The following is a 24,607-nucleotide window of genomic DNA, read 5'->3' as shown; positions in this document are numbered from 1 at the left end:
CTGAATGTAGACTCCAATCAACAAGCCTGTTCTGTGCTCACACATGTGAAAGATTTGGGCTCAGCACTAAGAGCAAACAACCACGATGATGATACATGGCCTGTCCACAGCACTCCTTACATAGGTACATATGCCTTAAGAGATATGCTAATAGAAGGTTCTAAGATTGAGAGGAGAAAAAAATCACGCCTGTTTCTTTTTGTTTTTTCTTTCTTTTTTTTTTTTTTTTTTTTTGAGATGGAGTCTCTCTCTGTTGGCCAGGCTGGAATGCAATGGTGCAATCTCGGCTCACTGCAACCTCCGCTTCCCGGGTTCAAGCAATTCTCCCTGCCTCAGCCTCCTGAGTAGCTGGGATTACAGGTGCCCACCACCACACCCAGCTAATGTTTGTATTTTTAGTAGAGATGGGGTTTCACCATTTGGCCAGGCTGGTCTTCAACTCCTGACTTCAGGTGATCCACTTGCCTTGGCCTCCTAAAATGCTGGGATTACGGGCGTGAGCCACTGCCCCCAGCCTACCTGTTTCTTAAGAAATTAGAGAATGCTTCCCAAAGAAGGTAGCATTTTGCCTTAAAGTACAGGTTAGATTGAAACACATTGAAATGAGGGAAAACAGAAAACATTCACAAGAACATTTTTAGCAAAGGCACCAAGCTGGGAAAACAGAGATTGATATGTGTGCATCCACAGTGATAAGACTTGACAATCAGATTAATGAGTGAGGATGGGGAAGCAAGCGGAGGCTGATTCAAAACCAGACTATTGTGGGCTGGGCGCGGTGGCTCATGCCTGTAATCCCAGCAGTTTGGGAGGCTGAGGTGGGTGGATCCCTAGGTCACGAGTTCAAGATCAGCCTGGCCAACATGGTGAAACCCCGTCTCTACTAAAACTACAAAAATTAGCCAGGCATGGTGGCAGGCACCTGTAATCCCAGCTACTCAGGAGGTTCAGGCAGAAGAATCACTTGAACCCGGGTGGCAGAGGTTGCAGTGAGCTGAGATCATGCCACTGCATTCCAGCCTGGGTGACAGAGTGAGACTCTGTCTCAAATAATAAAATAAAATAAAATAAAATAAAATAAAATAAAATAAAATAGTAAAACCAGACTATAGAGAAAGAAATCTTCTCTTTTTATTTTTTCCACAAAGTATATCCTCCTGAACAATATCATCAAATTATCCACCAGACCAATTTTCCAGTAGAAATTTATATGGTAAGATTTTGGCAATATTTTAACAGTACACTGACATGGTATTTGACCATGACTGTGATGCCCCTCTCCTTGAAATTTTTAGATACTGTTTGAGTAAACCATGGCCCATACTTTTAAGATAAGTGATCTAAAATATCTTTAAGTGTTTTTGGAAAAGAAGTCATTTGAAAAGGGATTTTTTAGGCCAGGAACAATGGCTCACACCTGTAATCCCAGCACTTTGGGAAGCTGAGGCAGGCGGACCATGAGGTCAGGAGATTAAGACCATCCTAGCTAACATAGTGAAGCCCTGTCTCTACTAAAAACACAAAAAATTAGCCAGGTGTGGTGTCACGCACCTGTAGTCCCAGCTACTCGGGAGGCTGAGGCAGGAGAATCGCTTGAACCCGGAAGGCTGAGGTTGCAGTGAGCTGAGATTGCACCTCTGCACTTCAGTCTGAGTGACAGAGTGGGACTCCATCTTAAAAAAAAGAAAAAGGATTTTTTGGTTCCATAACACAGGCTTAGTTAAGCAATAGCATAAATTCTTGCACATGATCTGTGGTTTGTTTTCAAGAACACATTCAAAAAATCGAGTACATTCGATGTGTTTTAGCATTCCAGCAGCAGTCTCCAAGGGTCACACTTGGGAACAAGTTCTCCTGGGGTCCTGTAACCACCCAACGAGTTCACCTTGCCCGCTGCCTAGACAGAGCCAATTTATCAAGAAAGGGAAATTGCGATGCAGAAAGAGTCATTCACTCAGAGCCAGCTGTGCAGTAGACCCGCAGTTTTGTTATTATTCAAATCAGTCTCCCTGAGCATTCAGGGATCAGAGTTTTTAAAGACAATTTGGTGGGTAGGGCCTCAGGAAGTGGGCAGTGTTGATTGGTTAGGTTGGAGATAGAATCATAGTGGGGGGTCAAAATGATGTTTGCTTGCTGTCTTCTGTTCCTGGATGGGATTGCAGAATTGATTGAGCCAGATTAATAGTCTGGGTGGTGTCAGCTGATCCATCAAGTACAGGGTCTGCAAAATATTTCAAGCACTGATCTTAAGTTTTACAATAGTGATGTTATCCCCATCAGCAATTTGGAGAGATTCAGACTCTTGCAGTCAGAGGCTGCATGACCCTTAAATCATAATTTCTATTCTTGTAGCTAATTTGTTAGTCCTACGAAGGCAGACTGGTCCCAAGGCAAGAAGGGTTTTGTTTGTTTGTTTGTTTGTTTGTTTTTTGGGAAAGGGCTGTTATCAATTTTGTTTCAGAGTCAAATCATAAACTGGATGCCTTCCCAAGGTTAGTTCAGCCTATGCCCAGGAATGAGGAAGGACAGCTTAAAAGATAGAAGCAAGATGGGGTCGGTTAGGTCTGATCTCTTTCACTGTCATAATTTCCTCATTTATAGTTTTTCAAAGGCAGTTTCAGTTTCAGCTTGGGCCTCATGTTGGTTGGTACTCATGGCCTGATGTGCCTCCAGAGCACGTGACCCTCATAGTCCAACAATGAAGAGATATCACCTGTCGGGCTTCAATATCCCCTTCTCTGTATCTCTTTTACTTCCAGTTGCAGCATCTGATAAACCATCATTGCAGATTAATTCTTTGAGATTTAAAATTTGTTTACATAGACTGTTAGAACTAGAATAAAAGTTAGTCCAGAAGTTCTTAAACTTGAAAAAAAAATAGTATCACCTGGAAGAATGTTTGAAATGTAGATTCCTGGGCTCCTTTCCAATCCACTGAGAATCAGAATCTGGGGTCTGAAGAACGACACAACCCGTATTTTTTTAGCAAGCTCTAGTTGATTCTGATGTCACCAACTCAGTGTCTATCTTAGAATATTCAAGAACCTCAATTCCTTCGTTATATAGATGAGGAACCTGAGACCTAGAAGCATTATTCTGGGACCAAACTGAGGGTCGGGCTTCTATTTCTCATGGCCCAATAATGAGATGCAGATGAACTGGGGAAGAAGAGAGTTTTTATTTCTTTAACTGGTTACAGGGAGTAGGCCTGGAAATTATCACCAGAGCTATTCAAAATTACAAAGTTTTCCAGAGCTTATATACCTTCTAAGCTATATGTCTACTTGTAAGTGTGCATTCATCTAAAGACATAAGTGATTAACTTCTTTTAATCTATAACTAAGGTCTGAGTCTTGAAGACCTTTCTCTGGAGCCTCAGTAAATTTACTTACTCTAAATGGGTCCAGGTGCTGGGGTGATTACCCTTATCTTGTCTCCTGCTAAATTACGGAGGCTTGAGGAGTTTCTTCAGACCCCCCAACAAAATTGTTTGAGGGCTGAGGAGTTTCTTCAGCCCCACGATAAAACTTGTTTCATCCTAAATGGGTCCTGTTAAGAATTCCTTCTTTATTTTGTCATGCTTTAAGGCCCAGGAAAGGCCTAGGCAAAACTCTTCATGGGCTTTTGTTACATACCAGCCTTTGTATAAAGGCACTGGCTTTTCATAATTTAACTTAACCACTCGGTCAGTACTGAAAGAGTTGTTATGGAGGTCTGTATTTGGTGAGACTTGGCTTCTACACTGTTATTGGACTGGGGTATCGTCACCTGGTTACTTAGTGTCAGATCCCAGATTTCTCACTTCCAAATAAGAATGTCCTATCCCTGGGCCTCTCTTTTCAATATTTAAAGTCCCTATTAAATTAGAATGCCTGCTGGAGAAGTCTAACCTGAATCTTAGTTGGGAGACATCTGAAAACAAAGTTCCAAAGGTACAACCCGTGTCTGTTTGTAGTTTCCTTCACTTGCAGAATGGGCCCAGGAGGACCAGCAGCACAATGTCCTCAGGCTGTGGAGCAGCCCCCTGAGTGAGCCAGAGCCTTCCTTAGCACAGTGGTAATGGAGGCGGCATCCAGTAGCCACAGGACTAAACCGTTCCACTGTGGGTGGACATCAGAACTGCCAATGTGCCGAGGTCCGGGTTTCCTGAACTTCTCTTCCATCTAGGCAATGTCAGGGAAGTCTTAACCATAATGTATAAGCGAGAGCCTCTGAAGTTTCCCAAGGCAGGTCTGCTCATCTATTTAAAAGAAATTAGCAAGCTCTGCTTTAGCTTAACTGAAGAGCATCTAGAGAAAGGATGGGGATTTCTAGTTAAAAGGATGCATTGCACCAATGCTCGGAGGGGTGTGTATGTAGCATACAAAACTGTAACATGCTGTTCTCTGTACATCCTTCCAACTCCCCCCTACAGGGGAGGTCCCTTGAATTGTTTTCCTAGAAGTGAGAATGGGTTAACAAAAGATTCTTTCACAGTCTCCTGCCATTTCCCTTTTTAACAAATGGTTCATGTTTAGCCCAGTGGTTTGCAACCTTGGGGAAGGAAGAGATATTTGCCTCCAGGGTATGTCTGGCAACGTTTGGAGACAGTTTTGGTTGTCTGACAAGACAACATCTGGGATTGCTACTGGTATCTAACAAGTAGAGGCCAGAAATGCTGGTAAATAATAACCATACAATGCAGACCCTCCCACATAACAATGAATTATATGGCCTAAAATGTCAATAGTTTCAAGGTTGAGAAATTTTAATTCAGACTAAAGTGACTGCTTAGGTTAGCAGTGGTGCCTGACGACCCCAAAGGCTCAAACTCTGATTTGTTAGGCAGTTAATCCACTCAATTAAAGAGTCAATTGACTCAATTAAAGCGTCAATTAACAAACCAAAGGGTGAAATGTTAGTATCTCTGAATCCCGTTCTAATTCTGTCACTGACTTGCCAGTTGAACTGAGACAAACTTTTGTCTCTCCTGTTCACTCAGTTTCTTGGGTTGCTAGAAGTCAATGAGAATAGCTTTTTAGTTTCATTGGTATCTCCTCTCCCAGTGACTGCCTCCCGAAATAGTGCCCCAAGGTTTTCAATGATCTCCATGTCCATAAATCCAGTGAACATTTCTCCTTTCTTGCCTTCCTTGGCCTCACATTAGACACAGCATTAAATACTGCCCCTGCTTTTTTTCCCCTACATTTCTTTTATTTCTTGGCTTCCATGTGTGAAAGGAAAGTATCTTGGGCACCCAAAATCACTAAGGAAAACTCAAGCTGGAAACTGCTTGGAGCAAATCTGCCTCCCATTCTATTCAAAGCCACCCCTCTGCTCACTGAGATAGATGCATACCTGATTTGCCTCCTTTGCAAAGGCTAATCAGAAACTCAAAAGAATGCAACCCTTTGCGTATCACCTTCTGTGACCTGGAAGCTCCCTCTGCTGCTTCGACTCTTCCTGCCTTTGCTTCAAGTTGTCCCGCCTTTCCAAACTGAACCAACGTACTTCTTACATATATTGATTGATGTCTCATGTCTCCCTAAAATGTATATAACCAAGCTGTGCCCCAACCACCTTGGGCACATGTCATCAGGACCTTCTGAGGCTGTGTCATGGGCTCGTGTCCTCAACCCTGGCAAAATAAACTTTCTAAATTAACTGAGACCTGTCTCGGATTTTCAGGGTTCACATGTCACAGGCTCCTAGTTTTCCTCTTTTCTAGCTCTAATTCTCATTGTCATAAACAGTGAGAATAGTCATTAAATATACATGTAGTAATTATCATCAACAGGCTTTCCACGCTCTACCAGACAGTCCAATCTCAGAGTTCCCCCAGGTTTAACAAGAGATTTCTTCTCACTCTACACTTTTTCTCTAGACAGTCTCGTCAATGTCAAAGCTTCAATTATAATCTATACACTGCGAACCCACATATTTTTATCTTTGCTGAGTCACTGATTCATGTATTCAACTGTCTTCTTGACATCTAAATCTGACTGGGGCGTTCACATTCTCATATGTCCAGCCTGAATGTGTCATCTTCCCCCACCTGACTTGCTCGGCATGCCTACCTACCCACATGCTCAGGGTAAAAACTTGAAAGCTTTTAATTTCTCCTTACCTTCACCCTTTCTTTGTATGCAGTCCACCCCCAAGTACTGTCAAGTCAGTCTCTTAAATGCCTATTTAAATCTTATTCTGCCCCGCATCCCTCTAGATTGAAGTACAATCATCGCTCTCCTGAAATATTGATGTAGCTTCCTAATTGTCTTGATTTATATGAGCTCTGCCCCTTCCAGTCTACTCATCACACTATATCTAGAGTGATGGTTTGAATATGCAAAACTGATTGCATTGCTCCCCTGCTTAAAATTTTCCAATGTCCTCCATTACTCCAAAGTCACAGATCAAAATTCTGCAGTCAGAAATTGTTTGACACCTGCCCATGTCACCAGACTATCTAGCACTATTTACTTCATCTCCCTGTGTTATAGGCACTTCATCTTCTTTCTCTCCTACAAAAGCGTCATGCTCTTTCCTGCCCAGTGCCTTCATTCAGGCTGTTCCTTCTGCCCAGAGTCCTCTTTCTTCCCCTTTCCTTACCCCCACCCCACCCCCATTTACCTGATTATAGAATTTCCTTTCTTCCAAGATACTATAGTTTATAAGACACGCCTTTTGTTTACAGGTTTCTAGAGAAAAAAATATTATTCGTTAAATAGACATATAGCAATTGGAAATCCATATTGATCTTAAAAATCTTTAATTTGAAAAGATGTGAATCTTAGAATTAGATAAATATGCTTGTAAATAGTTAAAGATTAGTTGCTTGCACATGGTTTTATAACTCTATTTTACTGTTTTCTTTCTTATTGTAATTATAACAATACAATTTGTTGGAATTTCTTTTTTTTTTTTTGAAATGGAATCTTGCTCTGTTGCCCAGGCTGGAGTCCAGTGGTGTGATCTCAGTTCATTGCAACCCCCACCTCCTGGGCTCAAGCAAGTCTCCTGGCTCAGCCTCCAGAGTAGCTGGGACTACAGGCATGTGCCACTACGCACAGCTAACTTTTGCATTTTCAGTAGAGACGGGGTTTCACCATGTTGGCTAGGCTGGTCTTGAACTTCTGACCTTAAGTGATCTGCCTGCCTCAGCACCCCAAAGTGCTGGAATTACAGACATGAGACAGTGTGCCCAACCCAGAATTCAAATTTTTAAAATGTCTCTCTCATCTACTAGAATGTGAGTTCTGGTAGATAGTATTTACCCCTAAATCTCTAGTACATGACACAGTATCTAGCATAAAGTTGGTGTTAAGATTAACAAACATGTTCAAATCAGAATTGCTCCATTTCCCATTAGGTTATGTTCAAGCCAGCCTCGTGTGCCCACCCTATGCTAGTTTCTATTGCTATTATAACACATGGGCAGAAATGTTGTGGCTTAAAAGAAGGTACATTCATTCTCTCACAGTTCTGGAGATCAGAGGTTCAAAATCAGTTTCACTAGAGCAAAGCCAAGGTGTCAGAGGAGCTGGTTCCTTCTTGATGCTTTAGGAGAGAATCCATCTTTTTGCTTAGTTTAGCTTCTAGTGGCTGCAAAGTTCAGCTTGTAGTGGCTGCAAAGTTCCTTTGGCTGTATAAAGTAACATTCAAGGGCTTGGGAAATGGGATGTGGACATATTTGTGTGGGTGGGGGAGGCATTATTCAGCCTACCACCCACCCGTTTGTCAAAAAACCAAAATATGGAAGACTTAGATCCAAACTGGGAAATGGAGCATAGATCAAGAGACATCACATAAGAGTCGATACCATGTTTTAGACTGGGTGTGTCTCCTTCCTAGTGGTGAGATCCTTGGTAAACGCCTTCATTTCTTCAAGCCTCCTCTACAAAATGCTGGACCAAAGCAGGTGATTTCTTCCCTTCTATGATCATGGGCTCTCAGTAGTTACATGCTAGAGTATGATTTTATGCTGTCCTCATGCCTTCGCATGGCCCACATGGCTTCAGGAACACAAAAGAAGCCCAGAAAAAGGTTTCAAGCTCCCATACCCTGCCACTGTGAATGAGAGACAGTTTCTTGCTGCTGATTTTCCTCCAGGTGCCCATCATAGCCTGGTTTCAATTTTGGTAAGAAGAGGCACAGAAAAACAGACCACATATGTAACATAACAAGCTCTGCACCCTTCCTCCTTTATGGTTTCTTTAAACACCAACAGAGAGTACCCCCTCCCAAAAAACCTAAAACTGGAATATCCCATCAAAGTATAACTATTTATTATCTACCCACCCCTTAAAAAAAAAAGGGAAACAATAAAAGAGGTAAAATTATTGTCCACTTATCTGGCATGAATTATTACATTCTAGATAACTTAGTCATGCACAAAACTAAACAAAAAATATAGTTTTAGACACTAGTAGATTGCACACTCATCTAGATTAAGAATTCCAGAGAGGATCAAAACAGAGGACTTATGTCTTTCAGCCTATCTCAGTGCCTGGCAAGAGTAAGTGGCCAATGAATGTGAGATGAATTGAATCAGGCCCGTATAATTTTTTCGTAAAGTATGAATATGTACATGTGATTTGGAGCAGATCAAGTAGATATATTCCTGGGTGTGCCTAGAAGCACTGAGAAGCTGTGTATGTGTGGGATGGAGGTCATCGGTGTGAACATACCAAAAATTTAACAGCAGAGAGCTTTCAGGGTATGCCCCAGCTTTGCTTGTGTTTCAACAGCCCCTTGAAATATTAGAAAAGAGAAATAGAGACAGAGACGAAGAGAGAGAGAAAATTGATGGAGAAATAACCAGTTAAAAATAAAGTCAAAACTGAGTGTGAAAGTGAGGCTACTAAAACCAGGATAATAGTCATCCATACAAATAACCTGTGCTTTGGGAGGAATCCTCAGGGCAGGGGTGATTTCCAGGTAAGAACTGATCAAAGGAGATGTTTGTGTTTGGCTAGGTTTTTAACTAAAGCCCTTACTCCCTCTAGTGGGCAGACGGAGCAGTGCGGCATCCGTAGCGAGGTGTGTGCTCTTCAGGCTAAAAGTCCTTTGGAATCAAGATTGTTTCTTGTTTCTTTTTTTTCTTTTTTTCTTTTTCTCTTTCTTTCTTTTCTTTTTCTCTTTCTTTCTTTATTTTTTCGTTTTTCTTTTTCTTTCTTTCTTTTTTTCTTTTCCTTCTTTTTCTGTTTCTTATCTCCTCAGCTTGAAGTTTGCCTCCTCTTTATCTCCTTAAGTAAAGCTGGGAGTTCTATAGTACTCCAGGAGTGAGGACAATTATGCTCAAGGAACTTTGGTTTCAGTTTAGTCTCAGACAAAGAGGAAAACATTTCAAAATTTTAAAGTAAATCCTAAAAGTGTAATTTACACCAGAGCGATTGACCTGGCATTTATGTAGACTGCAGCTTGAGAAGTAATTCAAGTGGTTTCCACTCATTCCCTTGGAAGTGTCCTTAGAATGTACTTCCATTGGTCTGAAAAACGCCTGAAAAAGAGTCCTGATGCTAACAGTAGTGGAAATAGGAGGGCTGGTGGTTCACCATCAGCCCAGTGGTATCCTCTGTTCTATTTGCACCTAGGTAAAGAGACTGTGGGCTGTATGTGATCAAAAAATTTGTTGAAGCGCTTTGGGCCTAGGGCATTTAATTTCTGTGAAGTAGGTCCATCACTTATTTGCTTTGTTTTTGTGTCACCTCTCAGAATACATTAACGTAGGGGCAACCCTTGAGCCCAGACTTCTGCCATGTGAAGACCCTTTGAAAATCCTGACAAACACAGGCACTGCATAAGTGATCAGCTAATTAAAGAGGGGAGGTGGAGCTGTCCTTTGTGTATCCAATAAGTACCCATTATCTCATTTGAGCATGAAAAGAGGCCACTGTTACTACTTTCAAGAAGGAAAGTAAGCAGGATAGCTCATATTTTGAGAACCATTCCTCACCAAATGGAATAATTCCAGTGAAAAGTGGGAGTGAGGAAGAAAGAAAAAAAAATTCTAATCATAATGTTTGGGAATAAGAAAGGAAGAGGAAACTCACGTCAAAGCCGACTTTCTCCTGCAGGTGTAAAATAAAGGCTTAAGACCGTTCCTGCTGAAACTCTGGGGAGGAAAATGGGAGCTGGAGGGTGGGCTTTGCCTGAAGCTCAGCTCTCCCTCGCGGCGCGGGCGCGGCTGAGTTCAGCACCTCGGAAAGCGCCCCTCGCGGCGCCCCGGGATTACGCATGCTCCTTGGGGCCCGCCGCCTTCGCAGTGTAAGTGCCACTGTAACTGGTGAGAGCCACTGGCAACCCACCCGGAGTTGACAACCACGGAGAGACGCAGACACCCACTGACCTCCAGGAAGCAGAGCGTGGTGAATGGAACTCTACCATCTCTTTCTTTCCAAGGACGGAAACCTCATCCAAGCAGTCCCAGAGGAAACGGATAAAGGTATTTGAAAGGGAGCGAGCGGCCCCAAATCGTACAATTGAGCGGCTGTGGGAATTATGCGCCAGTGCCCCGGTGACAGCGGGACATGGAGAGGGGAAGTCTGCGTTGTACGTAAGGACCTAGGGACTCCGAGCTTGGCCTGAGAACCCTTGGACGCCGAGTGCTTGCCTTACGGGCTACGCTCCTCAACTCTGCTCCAAAGCAGCAGCTGAGCTCAACTCCTGCGTCCGGGGCGGTTCGCTGCGCGCCAGGACGCGGTTAGTACCCAGTTCCTGGGCTCTCCCTTCGGCAGCTGCTTTGAAAGCTCCCACGCACTTCCCGCAGGCTAGCCTGGGAACAAAACCGGGGTAAATCGTGTTCTCTTAGGTCTTGTCCCCCAGAACATGACCTAGAGGTACCTGCGCATGCAGATGGCCGATGCAGCCACGATAGCCACCATGAATAAGGCAGCAGGCGGGGACAAGCTAGCAGAACTCTTCAGTCTGGTCCCGGACCTTCTGGAGGCGGCCAACACGAGTGGTAACGCGTCGCTGCAGCTTCCGGACTTGTGGTGGGAGCTGGGGCTGGAGTTGCCGGACGGCGCGCCACCAGGACACGCCCCGGGCAGCGGCCGGGCAGAGAGCGCGGACACCGAGGCCCGGGTGCGGATTCTTATCAGCGTGGTGTACTGGATGGTGTGCGCCCTGGGGCTGGCGGGCAACCTGCTGGTTCTCTACCTGATGAAGAGCATGCAGGGCTGGCGCAAGTCCGCTATCAATCTCTTCGTCACCAACCTAGCGCTGACGGACATTCAGTTTGTGCTCACCCTGCCCTTCTGGGCGATGGAGAACGCTCTTGACTTCAAATGGCCCTTCGGCAAGGCCATGTGTAAGATCGTGTCCATGGTGACGTCCATGAACATGTACGCCAGCGTCTTTTTCCTCACTGCCATGAGTGTGACGCGCTACCATTCGGTGGCCTCGGCTCTGAAGAGCCACCGGACCGGAGGACACGGCCGGGGCGACTGCTGCGGCCGGAGCCTGGGGGACAGCTGCTGCTTCTCGGCCAAGGCGCTATGTGTGTGGATCTGGGCTTTGGCCGCGCTGGCCTCGCTTCCCAGTGCCATTTTCTCCACCACGGTCAAGGTGATGGGCGAGGAGCTGTGCCTGGTGCGCTTCCCGGACAGGTTGCTGGGCCACGACAGGCAGTTCTGGCTGGGCCTCTACCACTCGCAGAAGGTGCTGCTGGGCTTCGTGCTGCCGCTGGGCATCATTATCTTGTGCTACCTGCTGCTGGTGCGCTTCATCGCAGACCGCCGCGTGGCGGGGACCAAAGGAGGGGCCGCGGTAGCCGGAGGAGGCCCGGCCGCAGCCAGCGCCCGGAGACTGTCGAAGGTCACCAAATCAGTGACCATCGTTGTCCTGTCCTTCTTCCTGTGTTGGCTGCCCAACCAGGCGCTCACCACCTGGAGCATCCTCATCAAGTTCAACGCGGTGCCCTTCAGCCAGGAGTATTTCCTGTGCCAGGTATACGCGTTCCCTGTGAGCGTGTGCCTGGCGCACTCCAACAGCTGCCTCAACCCCATCCTCTACTGCCTAGTGCGCCGCGAGTTCCGCAAGGCGCTCAAGAGCCTGCTGTGGCGCATCGCGTCTCCTTCGCTCACGAGCTTGCGCCCCTTCACCGCCACTACCAAGCCGGAGCACGAGGATCAGGGGCTGCAGGCCCTGGCGCCGCTCCACGCGGCCGCGGAGCCGGACCTGCTCTACTACCCACCTGGCGTCGTGGTCTACAGCGGGGGGCGCTACGACCTGCTGCCCAGCAGCTCTGCCTACTGACGCGGGCCTCAGGCCCAGGGCGCGCCGTCGGGGCAAGGTGGCCTTCCCCGGGCGGTAAAGAAGTGAACGGATTAAGGAGGGCTGGGGGGGCCCCATTTAAGAAGTAGGTGGGAGGAGGATGGGCAGAGCATGGAGGAGGAGCCTGTGGATAGGCCGGAGGACCTTCTCTGGAGAGCAGATGCTTCGAAACCAGGTGGAGAGAGGAAGCTGGCAAAGGGGCAGAGACCAGCCCCACGGGCCAGACAGGCAACCTCCGCTCCGCACCCCACAGCCTCTCCTTACTCTTCCCAAGCTGGGTAGTGTGGGGGAGCCCAGACGCGAAGAGAAGCAGCAAAAATGTAGAGAAATTGGCACGGGGAGCGGGGCTTAGCCAAATGACGCGCAGACAATTGTGCCCGTTTATTCCAGCGACTTCTGCGGAGAGGGCAGCCGTCGGCACAAACTCTCCTTTGCGTCTTGGCAAACGAGACTGCGGCAGCGCCAAGATCCTACTTGCTGCGGGGCTGCCCCAGGAATCTAGAGCTGGTAGGCAAGAAACGCTTTTGGAGTTAAGAAAAAGAACTGACCATCCTGGTCCGCCCCCAGGAGAAACGGCAAAGGAAAGCCACCTCCAATGGAGTCATTATGACAATTATCATTCCGGACTGGGCCAGCGGGAACACCCGGAGCCCGATCTAGCTGCACAGCCCCGGAGCTCAGACGTTGGCAGGGGGATAACACCTGTCACCAGCCTCGGAGAGCGATTCTCTGGGGAGTGTCGTCACTGCGGGAGGGAACAGACACAGTGTGATTAGAAGGGCTGGACAGGGAAATTTCTTCAGGCTGCTGCCCCAAAAGGTAAAAGGGGGCTCATATGCTCATTTGGTAGCAGAGTTGGAAGTGGAGCGTTGGCGCGTTGCGCGCAGGAAGCTCGGGCGCTCCAGTTCCTCTGAGAGCAGTCTGGGTGCCTGTAGGCATTCTGGTCTGCGTGCTGCCGGTGAGCTGGGCCCAGAGGCATCTTGAATAGCTCTACTGGGAGGAGTAGGGGCACTTCTTCAGTTCCTCCCTTCCCACGCTTTGGGAATCAAGCTCTTCCTTTGATTGAGGCCCTGTACCAGCGAGTAGAGGGATGGTTCAGTATTTATTTTATTATTATTTTTTGCTGGTAGGCTTAGATAGAAGAGCAAGAAATACCGCAGAAATGTGCAAGGGGAATTGGGGCGGGTGGGGGGGAAGGGGAATCTTGGAAACCAAATTCCTAGAAGCTGGGTCGGATCTCTCAAACAGAGGTGTGGAGTAGGAAAGAAAATAGAAGGTTCAGGTACAATGTTCTAAAGCGCGCAGAGTACTGGGGAAACTGTTCTGAGGGTATCATCAGAATTTCAGGTGTGGGCTTTCTTATTGCTTATATTATTGACAAGACAAGGTAGGAAATAGGAATTCCCATTGGACATTATCATCACCAATTTCCATTTATTCTAAAGAGTGCTTTACATATTAAGCATGCATGACAAATTATTTCCCAGCCTCCAGACAGTTGATGGAGCGGTCCTGAAGATTGCCTCACATTTCTCATGTTGACTCTCTTTTGATCACAGGAGCTTAAGGTGTTAAACCCTCACAAAGTCCTTTCTTGGGGCTCTTCTGAGAACTAGGATCAAACATCAGTCTACCTACCCATCTGCTGGCTTTGATAGAGGTACTGCTACTCTCTTCGGCAACCTGGTTTGGGGCCAAGAAACCAATGATGCAGGCACCCACTGGGGTGGTTGGTTTAATATAATAAATAGCCATCGTAAAAACAGGTCTGTTTAAAGAGCCTCTTGAACAGTAGAATTGTTTAGTGATGTCGTTGAAAGTTTTCTGCAGTATCTGAGATTCAGGGCTCAAAATGTGAGATCTCCAACTCCCACCTTCCCCGATCTGCTTTCTGTGATTGCAAAACACAATGAAATGACTAAACACTCATGGCTTCCCACAAAGGCAGAAGCTGCCAGTCTCGATCCAGAGCAGTCTTGTGAGGTCAGCTCTTTTAGAAAACTGAACGGTGTGTTTATTTTGAAGTAGTCCATTTTTTCTTCACCCTTTGGGAAGAACAATTATTGATATAGATATTGAATAGCAAGTGGGCTAACAAAGACTGAAATGTGAGCTCCACAAAGGTCCCCAAAATACAAAATACATGAAAAAGTAAACACAGGAAAAAACTAACATTTGCATGGTAGGAGATCCATCTATAACACGGATAATAGACTCTTACTGAGAGATTCTTATCAAAGCAAATTGCCATTTCAATTTAACAATAAAATAATGTGTGGGTAGCTCAGAATTTTTACGAAAGGGTGTTGAAGTATGTGCCTCTGCCACTAGGGGCACTAGAAAAACAGAAAAGAAGGAGCTGGAGGAATGGAAAAAAAATAACCTCTATAGAAAGGGTCACTTTGTCCAAATCCCAAGCACAGGGCTTCTGAGAACATGGCAGGAGGGATCAAAGATCATGACTTTGGTCTACCACAAAGACAAAAGGGTCACCAAAAGAAATGGTCAGATCAATTGTAATCAACAATTACTTTTCGAGTGGCTGTTGTATGCCATCCCCTGTGCAGGGTGCTGAGGTGATGTACATGAACCAGACATGTTTCTGACCTTCACATGTAAAAGGACAGACAGCGCTGAGCACAAGCAAGATAAGACAGGGAATTATGAGCTGAATGTCAAAGTAAGGCTGAAAGAAAGAAAGACAAAGGAAGGAAAGGTTGATCCTGCTGGGAGATCAGACTTTCTGGTCAAAATAATATTTGAGGTAGGTCTAAATATATGGGCACAGTTTAGGCAGAATGGCAGGGGTGGGTTCGGAGGTAGAGAAGATATTCAATGCTAATAAAATGTGGTGACTAAAAGCTTTGATGTTGGAATGTCAGATGTTTGGTTGGGGAAGCAGGAAACAAAGTAGTAGGGATTGTCTCTATTGCAGGATTTCCCAGGATTTCTGTTGAGAGTATGCATCCTTGTAATCATTTTATTTGTCTGGGGAAAGGAAATTTCTTTTGCCAGAAAGAATATGTCATTGGCATACTGAGAACAAATACTTAGATTTCAAAATGTGGTTAAAGACTTTGAAAATTGGATTATATTTATTCATTCAAACCTCAGGGAGTTGAGTTCAATGAGTATTTGCATATTTGTGTGTGTGCGCGCATAAGTGCCCTGTGGTTGGTTAGGGATGACTACATTTGACTTCTTGGGGGTTCAATAAGATGGCCCTCAGCTATGGGTCACCTTTCCAGCTGGCCCATCTATTCATTTCCAAATCTTCATACTTCAGAACAGTTTTTGGAGAAATGAACAGGAAATAAACACTGAACCCTGGAGAGGATTCCATTTCTAAACCTTGCAGAGGCCAAGTACAGGTGAGGGAAATAAGAGAGGTAGCTTGTCGCTGTTTCCTTCCTAATGCCGAGAGCTGTGTGCCATGAAGCCCTCCGAGCATTTACCCATCCTCATCCCACACAATGGCGTTGGGAGCAGGTGTTTTCCCTGATGGCCTCTCTAAATGAGTCATTAACTTATTTCTCCAGGACGGATAATGGCAGGGGGATGGGAGGGTGGAGTAGAGAAGAAGGGGTAGTTTTGTATATATTGTGTAAAAAGAATGAGATTGTTTCATTTGGGAGTGAATGTACTAATAGAACACAGGGGGACCTGATTGGGAAGCAGAAAATGAAAAGGGAGCAAGGCTTGGAGGGTGATAAGTAAAAGAGCATGCTCAAGCCAGAGAAGACAGCCTAGCTGGGTCTGGAAAGCACCAGTGATCTGGAAAGAATGGGACAGACACACTGCAGGAGCCTGGATAAGGAAGCTGCATGCCCTGCAGGTGACGAGGTTGAGCAGGGAGCAGGAAGAAGTGGCCACTTTAGCATAAACACCTGCCCTCTATTGTTCCCCCCAACATATACACCAGAAGTGGCCAGATTCACAGGGGCATTTCAGATGCCTTGCTCCACACCCCTAGCACTGCCTCAGTCACGGGTATAAGAACCAGGTAGCTGCAGAGAGTGGGTTCTTTAAACACAAAGGAGGCAATGGTAGAGTGGAAGCAACAAAGTGGAAGCCCAAGCAGCAGCAGGAGGAAGAGAGAGCGTGTGAGATATCAGGGATGCCACTTCCTTATGAGACACTTGGGGAGGCTGGGAAGGAGAAGGAGGCTGCAGCACAGAATGACAACAAATGGCTCTTTGCTCTTAGGCTGGCCGACTTCAGTAGATACAGTCCTCAGACCTGGGCAGCCAGGGCCCCTGGTCTGGGTGTCATCATTAGAGGAGAACTTGCTCTGCCCCTGCCCCTCCCCACATGGCAAGGATTGCACAGGACCTTCTGGAGCCTGTGCCCCCCTAGTCCTCCCACCTGCTAGATTATGCTTGGGTACCTGAGACCTTGGAATTTCTTGTCCAAATGGCCCTGAGTCTATTTACAAGGAATCCATGGGTTCTTTCTTGAGTCTATCCTCCAGAGGGAATTCCATGCCACTGAGTCTGTCCACCCTTAAGTGGCTAATGGTGGTCATTTGCAGGAGCGGTAGAGAGTGGAGGCAGGTGGGAGGCTGTGGATGTGCTGACGCCAGCATGCACACAAGGACTCCACACTGCCTAGGTAGAGAGAGGAGTGGGGAAGCAGCGAAGAGGGATGGGCTGTGGATCACATGCCTCCATTCATATGCCAGACACCAGGCAGAACCAAAGTGGCTGGGTTCAAAGCCCAGCTCTGTCACTTAAGAATTGCGCGGTTTCAGATAAGTTATATCTTTCTGCCTCTATTTCTTTATCTAAAAAATGGAGAGTGGTAACAGCACTCACTCCCACAATTGCTGTGTTAACGTTAAAACATTTATAATAGTGGTAAAGACTCCATAAATGTCATGGTTTGTGTTTTGTGGTTTGTTTGTTTGTTTTGAGACCAGGACTCGCTTTGTCTCCCAGGGTGGAGTGCAGTGACAAAATCACAGCTCACTACAGCCTCGACCACCCAGGCTCAAGCAATTCTCCCAATTCAGCTTCCCCAATAGTTGGGACTACAGGCATGCACCACTATGTCCAGCTAATTTTTAAAATATTTTTTGTAGAGAGAGGGTCTCCCTATGTTTCCCAGGTTCATCTCGAACTCCTGGCCTCAAGGGATCCCCCTGCCTTGGTCTCCTAAAGTGCTGGGATTACAGGTATGAGCCACCATGCCTGAACCAATGTTACATATTATTAATCATCACAACTCTCTGAGATAGCAATTCTTATCCCAAATGTATAGATGAGCAAGTGTGCCTGGGGGAGATTACATAGTTTACTGCTGAGCGGCAAAGCCAGGATTCAAAACCAGCTGATTCCAAAACATGATTTTTATTAAACTATGCTGTCTCTCAAGGCTGCTGAAAACCTCACCATGGGGCAGTTGAAGGGGTATGGTTAGAGAAAAACTGCTTAGCCTAGAGAAGAGAAGATCATAGGAGAAACAGGGGGCTGTTTTTTGAAAGACTTTCACATCAAATCCAGAGGACAAAACACGGGTGCAGACTAGAGAGAAATATTTTTACTGTGTCAGTGAAATGAACTATTTCAAAGTGGTGAATTCTCTAGCATGAGATGTTTGAGTAGACTTGTTAGGGGTATCATAAAGTAATAGGAATTAATTATAAGCAAATTATGAATAAATTAATATCAGAGAATAAATCATTAGCAATTTTTGAATATTTGTGAATTCGATGAAATATATGATTCCCCAATATATATGGACCCCTGGCTAAAAAAAAAAAAAAATCAGATCACTTCACAGAACACATCCAAGCATTGTATATGGAATTAGTCTGCTTCTGAGGTCTCAGCAAGGTTTGTAATGCCCTGTGAAAAGCAGCTCCTGCCTCTTCCACCTTTGCACTGAGATGCTACCACCCACACTTACCCCTTGCCACTGATGCATGGAGGCATAGTCCAGGCAAACGTTGCCTGAAATATGGGGACTGTTGTGCAGAGGATTGGTTTAAAGTGAGAGGTGGGGCGGGCACGGTGACTTGTGCCTGTAATCCCAGGACTTTGGGAGGCCAAGGCGGGCGGATCACGAGATCAGGAGATCGAGACCATCCTGGCTAACGGGGTGAAACCCCATCTCTACTAAAAATACAGAAAATTAGCCGGGCATGGTGGTGGGCGCCTGTAGTCCCAGCTACTTGAGAGGCTGAGGCAGGAGAATGGTGTGAACCCAGGAGGCGAAGCTTGCAGTGAGCCGAGATCGTGCCACTGCACTCCAGCCTGGGCGACAGAGCAAGATTCCATCTCAAAAAAAAAAAAAAGGGAGACAGAGGTGGGCAGATTCCATGGCTGAAATCACAATACTGGGAGTCCAATGGGCAGACCTTAAGATTCAGAGCTGCAGAAAATGTTAACTTCCTGCCATGTGCTTCACTGTGTCTGAGGTTAGGGTCATTGTCTCTTTATCGACCTAATCCACGTATCTAACAAAGAGAGCCACAAAGCAACAGCCTATCAGTGCCACCGAAGACGCTGTGATCACCACGACGACGACGGTCCCAGCTGTGTTGACCAGAAAGCCCAGGCCACCTCCGACCAGGATCTGAGCCAGCTGCACCATGCATGTGAGGGTGGCGCAGTCCATGCCCTTCCCTCTCACGCTGTTGTCTGGGTCCCCTCCTGGGGCCTGCTGCCTCTGCAAAGGAAGCACAGAACCACCATTTGACCTACAAGGAACTGTCATTTAGGGCACAGGTCGGCAAAATTTTTCTGTGACCAGCCAGATAGTAAATACCTTTGGCTTTGTGGATTATACAGCCCTGGTCATAACTACTCAACTCTGCTGTTGTAGTGCAAAAGCGGGGGCAATGTGGAGCTGAGTTGGCTTTCCAATATTTATTGATGGACATTATTAGCATTTGATTTCATGTAATTTTCATGAATTGGTGATGTGGAACTGAACTGCATATTGATGGGTATTAGCATTTGATTTCATGTACTTTTCACCTGTCACAAGATATTAACCTTCTTTTGAATGTTTTTTTCAATCATTTAAACAATTAAAAGGAATTCTTAGCTCGCAGACTGTACAAAAACAAGTGGCAGGCCATAATCAATACAATGTAGTGGATACTTAATAAATATCCCATTCTTTTTCTTTCTTAGTGTTAAAAATTCAAAGATTTTAAGAAGGATGTTGAATTGCTGATGTCCTTAAGAGAAGCAACTTTAAAAAGCATTTCAATCTTTCAAAATATGGTTGCTACTTGATTAATATAATAATGTTTGGTTAATGTTTGATATTTGGTCTGAACTGGTCGATAACTTTGTCATTTGTTGGGTGTCTCTTATGTGCTGGGCCTGGGTTTTTTTTACCTGTTACTGTATTTCAACCTCACCACCTCCTTCGATGCACATGTTATTATCATTACCCCCGTGGTAACAATTATAATACTAGCTATCACATTTTGAATCTTTGTCAGGTGCTAGGGGGCACTATGCTAAGCACATCCACTATCTTGTTTGCTTTTCTATAAGGTAAATAACATTCTTTCCATTTGCCTCATGAGAAAACTGAGGGCCTGCGAGCTTAAATGATGATTTCCTACACTATTAGGCAAAAAAAAAAGCATTATGCTGAAAAACACATATTATCCTTTGAATAAGAAAGGAAAATAAGAAAACAGATTTACATTTGCTTGGTTTTTATTTAAAAATGCTGGAAAGATTAACAAAAAACTAGTAAGAGTGGTAACATGTTGGGGCTGGAGGGAGATAGTAAATGGTAAAGGGAGCACACAGTGTGCACTTTTGTGTATCATTGTGAATATATTATCTCACCTAAAAATGAACTCATTCTAAGTGCTACCTAATAAACGAGTAAATAACATCCCCAGTGTAACACAGCTTCCAAGTGAGAGAGGCAGGATTTGAATCCAGGTTTCTCTGAGCCTGAAGCATAGGTTTTCTTCCCCCAACACCATGTAACACTCTCCTTGTAGGGACAGTTTTTTATGATGACTGTCCCATTCGCAGCAACATCCCTGTCATGCACTAAAACCTTGGTGACAATGTTTGCCAGAGGATGAGGAAAGCCACAACTCTTTTTTGAAAGGTTTTTACTCCTGGGGCGCCTCTGCCCTGCTGCCAGATCAGATGATGAAAAACATGGCCAGAATTACAGTCCCATGTTTATATGTTCAGTGTTTTTGCAGTTTCATGCTGAGCTGGATTAAACTTGGAGTTATCTCTGTAGCTTTTATATCATTGCTCCAGTTAAGGAACTGTAAGCCTATTTTCATGGGAAGAAAGCTGCAAATTTTGATAAGAAGAGGTGGTAATTTCAGAGTGGAAATACCTACTCTGTTATAAGCACTGCATAGGCGCTTGTTCACTAGTTGAGTTCCAAGCTTTACATAGCGCAGGTCCCCCTCAGGGCAGCAAAGTGGGGATTACCACCCATGATTCCAGCTTTCCTTCTCACACATGGGGTCTGACTTACAAAATCTGGACTCCATTGCCTAGGACTTTCCTACCCTCAACAAATAATGCCAAGAAATTCCACCATGTACCTCTGCAAGTTGGGAGTAGGGAGACCCTTATTGTGGGTATCTAGAAATGCTGCAGGTGGCACCAGGGAGACTTGTGAGGTGGTTATAGAAGACCTGGGTCCCCCTTTTTTGTCTTTGTGTCATTGTGGGCTGGTTTCTCAGCCTCACCAAGCCTTCTTTTTCTAATCAGAAAAATGGGAGTAACACTTCTTGCCCTACAGCTCCCTAAGTGAGCAGGGGTTGAGAATAAGGAGGACAGGAGAGCTGGGCTGGGCTGGGCTGGTGAGCATGCCTGTACCAGATCATGGTTGCAGTTGGTTGGGTATTTGACTGCTGCTGTTTCAAGAACCCTTATTTTCCAGCTCTGCTCTACACATTGCTACCAAATCCTCCCCAGCCTTCAGATGAGTCTGGATGTTACCCAAGGCAGAGGTTCAATGACAGCACACCTCCTTTTCTTCCTCGCGGTGGTACTCAGTAATGAGGTTAAAGGGCACGGTGTACAGGGTGCTGGACATTACACCAAACAGGCTGCACAGGACCAGGGTGGAGTAGACATTCGGGAAGAGCCCAATAAATCCCGTCCCCAGGCCAAACAGCAAATATCCCGTGAAGTAAAGACCCTTTAATCCAATGTAGGATACCAAAACTTTCTGAAAGTCTGTGGGAAGAAGAGAGGGAGAAATTACAGCTGGCAGTGCCTCATAACATTTAACAATTTCAGACAATCCTTTCTTCGGAAGATTCACTTTTTTAGATGTCCTTTGATACTGAGCCAGGAACAAAAGAATCCCCTTATCTGTGGGTTGAAAACAGCTGGCTTTTGGAACCATTTTAAAGACCTTTGCATAAAGGACAGCTTGAAATTGCCTTGGCCGGCTGATTTTTTTTCTACAAAGAAGAGTCTGGCACTGTTTAGCAGACAGCTGGATAGCAAAAAGAAGCAAGAAAGGTGGTGGAAAATCTGACCTAACTATGGGAACCTGGGGCTTCAAGAAAAGTGTGGGTTATTCTTAATTAGATGGGCTGTGGCCTCATAGGACCAAAATAATAATACAGGCCTATCTTGGCCCTATGACCCAAAGTCAGGTTAGGGAAAATTGAAACAACCAAAATTTACAGAATGATCTAAGTCATTCATAATTTCTTAGCCCCCATCTGAATGGAGTCTGCACACCTGAGAAGGAGGTAAAGGATGTGCAATTATCTGAAGACACTTTCCCTGACTTGCCAATCCTTCCCAGACTGGTAAGGGGCTCCCACAGCACCCAGCATCTCCTCATCACTGGCTCCCTAATTCTTGGTAAACAAGTTCCTTGACTTCTCAAAACCCCAGCTTCCTCATCTGAAAACTGGGAATAATAAAACCATCTTTTGGCGTTGTTGCCAGGATCAAGTGAGATGAAGTGTCTATGAAATCACCCAGCCGAATGCCTAGCATGTAGAAAACATCCAGTTAAGCAACAAGACAGGCTGAGCTGGAGACAGTTGACTCTTAACTGAGTTCCTCTTCTAGCAGGTCAACTTGGCTTGCTTATATCAGTATAGTGGCAGAGCTAATTTTTAAAAATGAAAAATTCTGCTTTAAAGCATTTTACAAGGTTTTCCACAATGGCAAGGAAAATCCCTAAATTGTTTTTATCTTCCATTCTTAATCAGTTGTTTTTAATCCACACATTCCTCATCTCTTCCCTGCCCCATTCTCCTGCAACACAAGAATCAGGGGACAAATAACAGATACTTGAAATGTGGCTATTCAAGAATGACATTTTCCATATCTATTCATATAATTATTGGACGTACACCTTGTAGAGAAGCAACCTTATTTGCAGTACATTTGAATCAATTACGAAACTAAACACTGTCACACACTGATGGAAGACAAAGCTCTGGAAATGACAAGTGGGCAACATTGCTTCCTCTATTAAACTTATACCATGACTGGAGGAGTGTTGTTAAGGTTGAGAATACAAAAATGAGAATAAAGCTAGATCAGTTTCTGCTTGCTTAATAATTATATTTATACAGAAAATGTAATCTAAGGTGTCTCAATACCTAAAAGATACCATCAATACCCACTGGGGAAATGCTCTTATCTAAGTGTGTATGCCAGCAGAGGAGAAGGCAAAGCAGGATGAAGAGGTATTTGGAAACATAAGTAACTTCAGTACAAAGACTGAAAGTCTGGCAAAGAATACTTTATTCACAAAGATAATTCAGTGAACTTCAGGGCCAAGCTTGCATTGCCCTCTGATGGGTCTGATACCCAGTGGTAGTCATATCCTCACACGATGCCTCTCTTCAGGACTGGGGGGAAATTATAGATTTAAGCACCAGTTATGACTAGTAGTGTATGATATTATGGTATGAACAATTGGCCATATCTTAGTACTCAGTGTTGTTATTCTAACTGGTATACGTGTACCTGCTGTATACAAAAGGAGCTTGGAAACAAGTCCCTATCAGCATTCTCCACCACAGCAGCCAGATTGTCCTGCCAACCTCCACATGGATAGAAACTCTGAATCTGCTCCTGATGTTATGTGATGAATCCAAAATAGAGGGTAATATAGTGAGCTCTGGAAGGAAAGGAAAGGATTGATTCTGCCCAGAGTGGGTTGAGGTGCAGGGGGAAGAAAACTTAAATGATTTCACTGAGGAAGTAATATTTAAGCTGGGTCTAAAAACATTATTAGAAGTTGTCTAGTTGGGGAAGTAGAAAGAGCAGTTCAGGTAGAAGAAACTAAAAGCAGCGGCAAATACCCAGAGATGAGAAAGTCTGCATAGTGGGTCATTGAGGGTGGTTAATTGATATGGGAGTGAAAGAGGGCAAAGTATGAACTAGGCCAAACTGTGAAAAGCTCAGGAATTTGACTTTATCCTATGGGCAGGGAGAACCCCTAAAATCCTTGAGCAGAGCTGGCTGGTATTTTATAAATAAAATGTTGATTTGAATTTACAGTGGTAGGGATCCCATAGATTTACACATTAATAAAACTTTGGAAAACTATTCAACTAATAATTTCTTTTGTGACTGGAAAGGCTTTTAACTTAGAAGGGACCTAAAAGTAACATGCTTTAAAGTTTCAAATGTCATAAAATTTATGCAGACAAGACTAATGGAATGTTATCTAGTAGGAGTTCCCTGAGGAAAAATAAGTTTAGATCGACACATTTTTTTCTGACAACTATGAAGGTAGGGCTGGATGTAGTGCCTCATGCCTGTAATCCCAGCACTTTGGGAGGCTGAGGCAAGAGGATCACTTGAGCCCAGGAGATTGAGACCAGCCTGGGCAATGTAGGGAGACCCCATTTCTACGAAAAAAAAAAAAAAGAAATTTAAATTAATAAGCCAGGCAGAGTAGCATGTGCTTGTTTTGGTCCCGGGTACTCAGAGGGCTGGGACTTGCTTGAGCCCAGAAGGTTGAGGCTGCAGTGATCCATGATCATGCCACTGCACTCCAGCTCAGGTGGCAGAGTGAGACTTTGTCTTAAAAAAAGAAGAAAAACAAAAAAAAGAATGAAGGTAGTAGTAAATAGTCCCCTCAGCCCTTGAAATCATGAAGGACTTAAGCTGGATAATTTACTAAACCCTTTTAGTCTAACACTCTTTTATTCTATTTTAAGTGCTTGAAATCTTCCTCCTGGAATCTTTCTTAGTTTGCATGCACCAAGAGGAAGAAAAGAGTTTGCTAAATAAGTGTAATCTTTAAGCGCTACTGTTTGAGTATCCTAAATTTTAAAATAATGAATGTTGTGGTTATGTGGTTATTGGGCTCATCAACTTCTTGCATGTTTAGGTGAGGTCCCCTTTTCCCAATTGCGCTC

The 24,607-nt window shown here is 44.8% G+C and overlaps 2 protein-coding genes across 2 annotated transcripts in view; one reads left to right on the top strand and one right to left on the bottom strand.

Annotated features, from left to right (window-relative positions):
• Window positions 1–10,472: 10,472 nt before the first annotated feature.
• Window positions 10,473–12,647, top strand: RXFP3 (relaxin family peptide receptor 3). The gene has a single exon (XM_055246524.2). It carries the CDS (start codon window positions 10,828–10,830, stop codon window positions 12,235–12,237), a length of 1,410 nt encoding a protein of 469 aa, XP_055102499.1. The 5' UTR covers window positions 10,473–10,827; the 3' UTR covers window positions 12,238–12,647.
• A 6,005-nt stretch (window positions 12,648–18,652) lies between these two features.
• The window catches only part of SLC45A2 (solute carrier family 45 member 2), a 39,425-nt gene continuing 33,470 nt past the window's right edge, over window positions 18,653–24,607 (bottom strand). Inside the window, exons 6-7 of the mRNA XM_055245834.2 lie at window positions 21,229–21,440; window positions 18,653–18,924 (exon numbers count right to left, since the gene is read on the bottom strand). Coding sequence (XP_055101809.1) covers window positions 18,700–18,924; window positions 21,229–21,440 — 437 coding nt within the window. The 3' untranslated portion in view covers window positions 18,653–18,699. The remainder of the gene's footprint in view (window positions 18,925–21,228; window positions 21,441–24,607) is intronic.

Source organism: Symphalangus syndactylus, chromosome 16, assembly GCF_028878055.3.
Source record: "Symphalangus syndactylus isolate Jambi chromosome 16, NHGRI_mSymSyn1-v2.1_pri, whole genome shotgun sequence".
Taxonomy (NCBI): domain Eukaryota; kingdom Metazoa; phylum Chordata; class Mammalia; order Primates; family Hylobatidae; genus Symphalangus; species Symphalangus syndactylus.
Note: the sequence above shows the minus strand (reverse complement) of the source record. Positions and strands in the feature narration are given on the sequence as shown.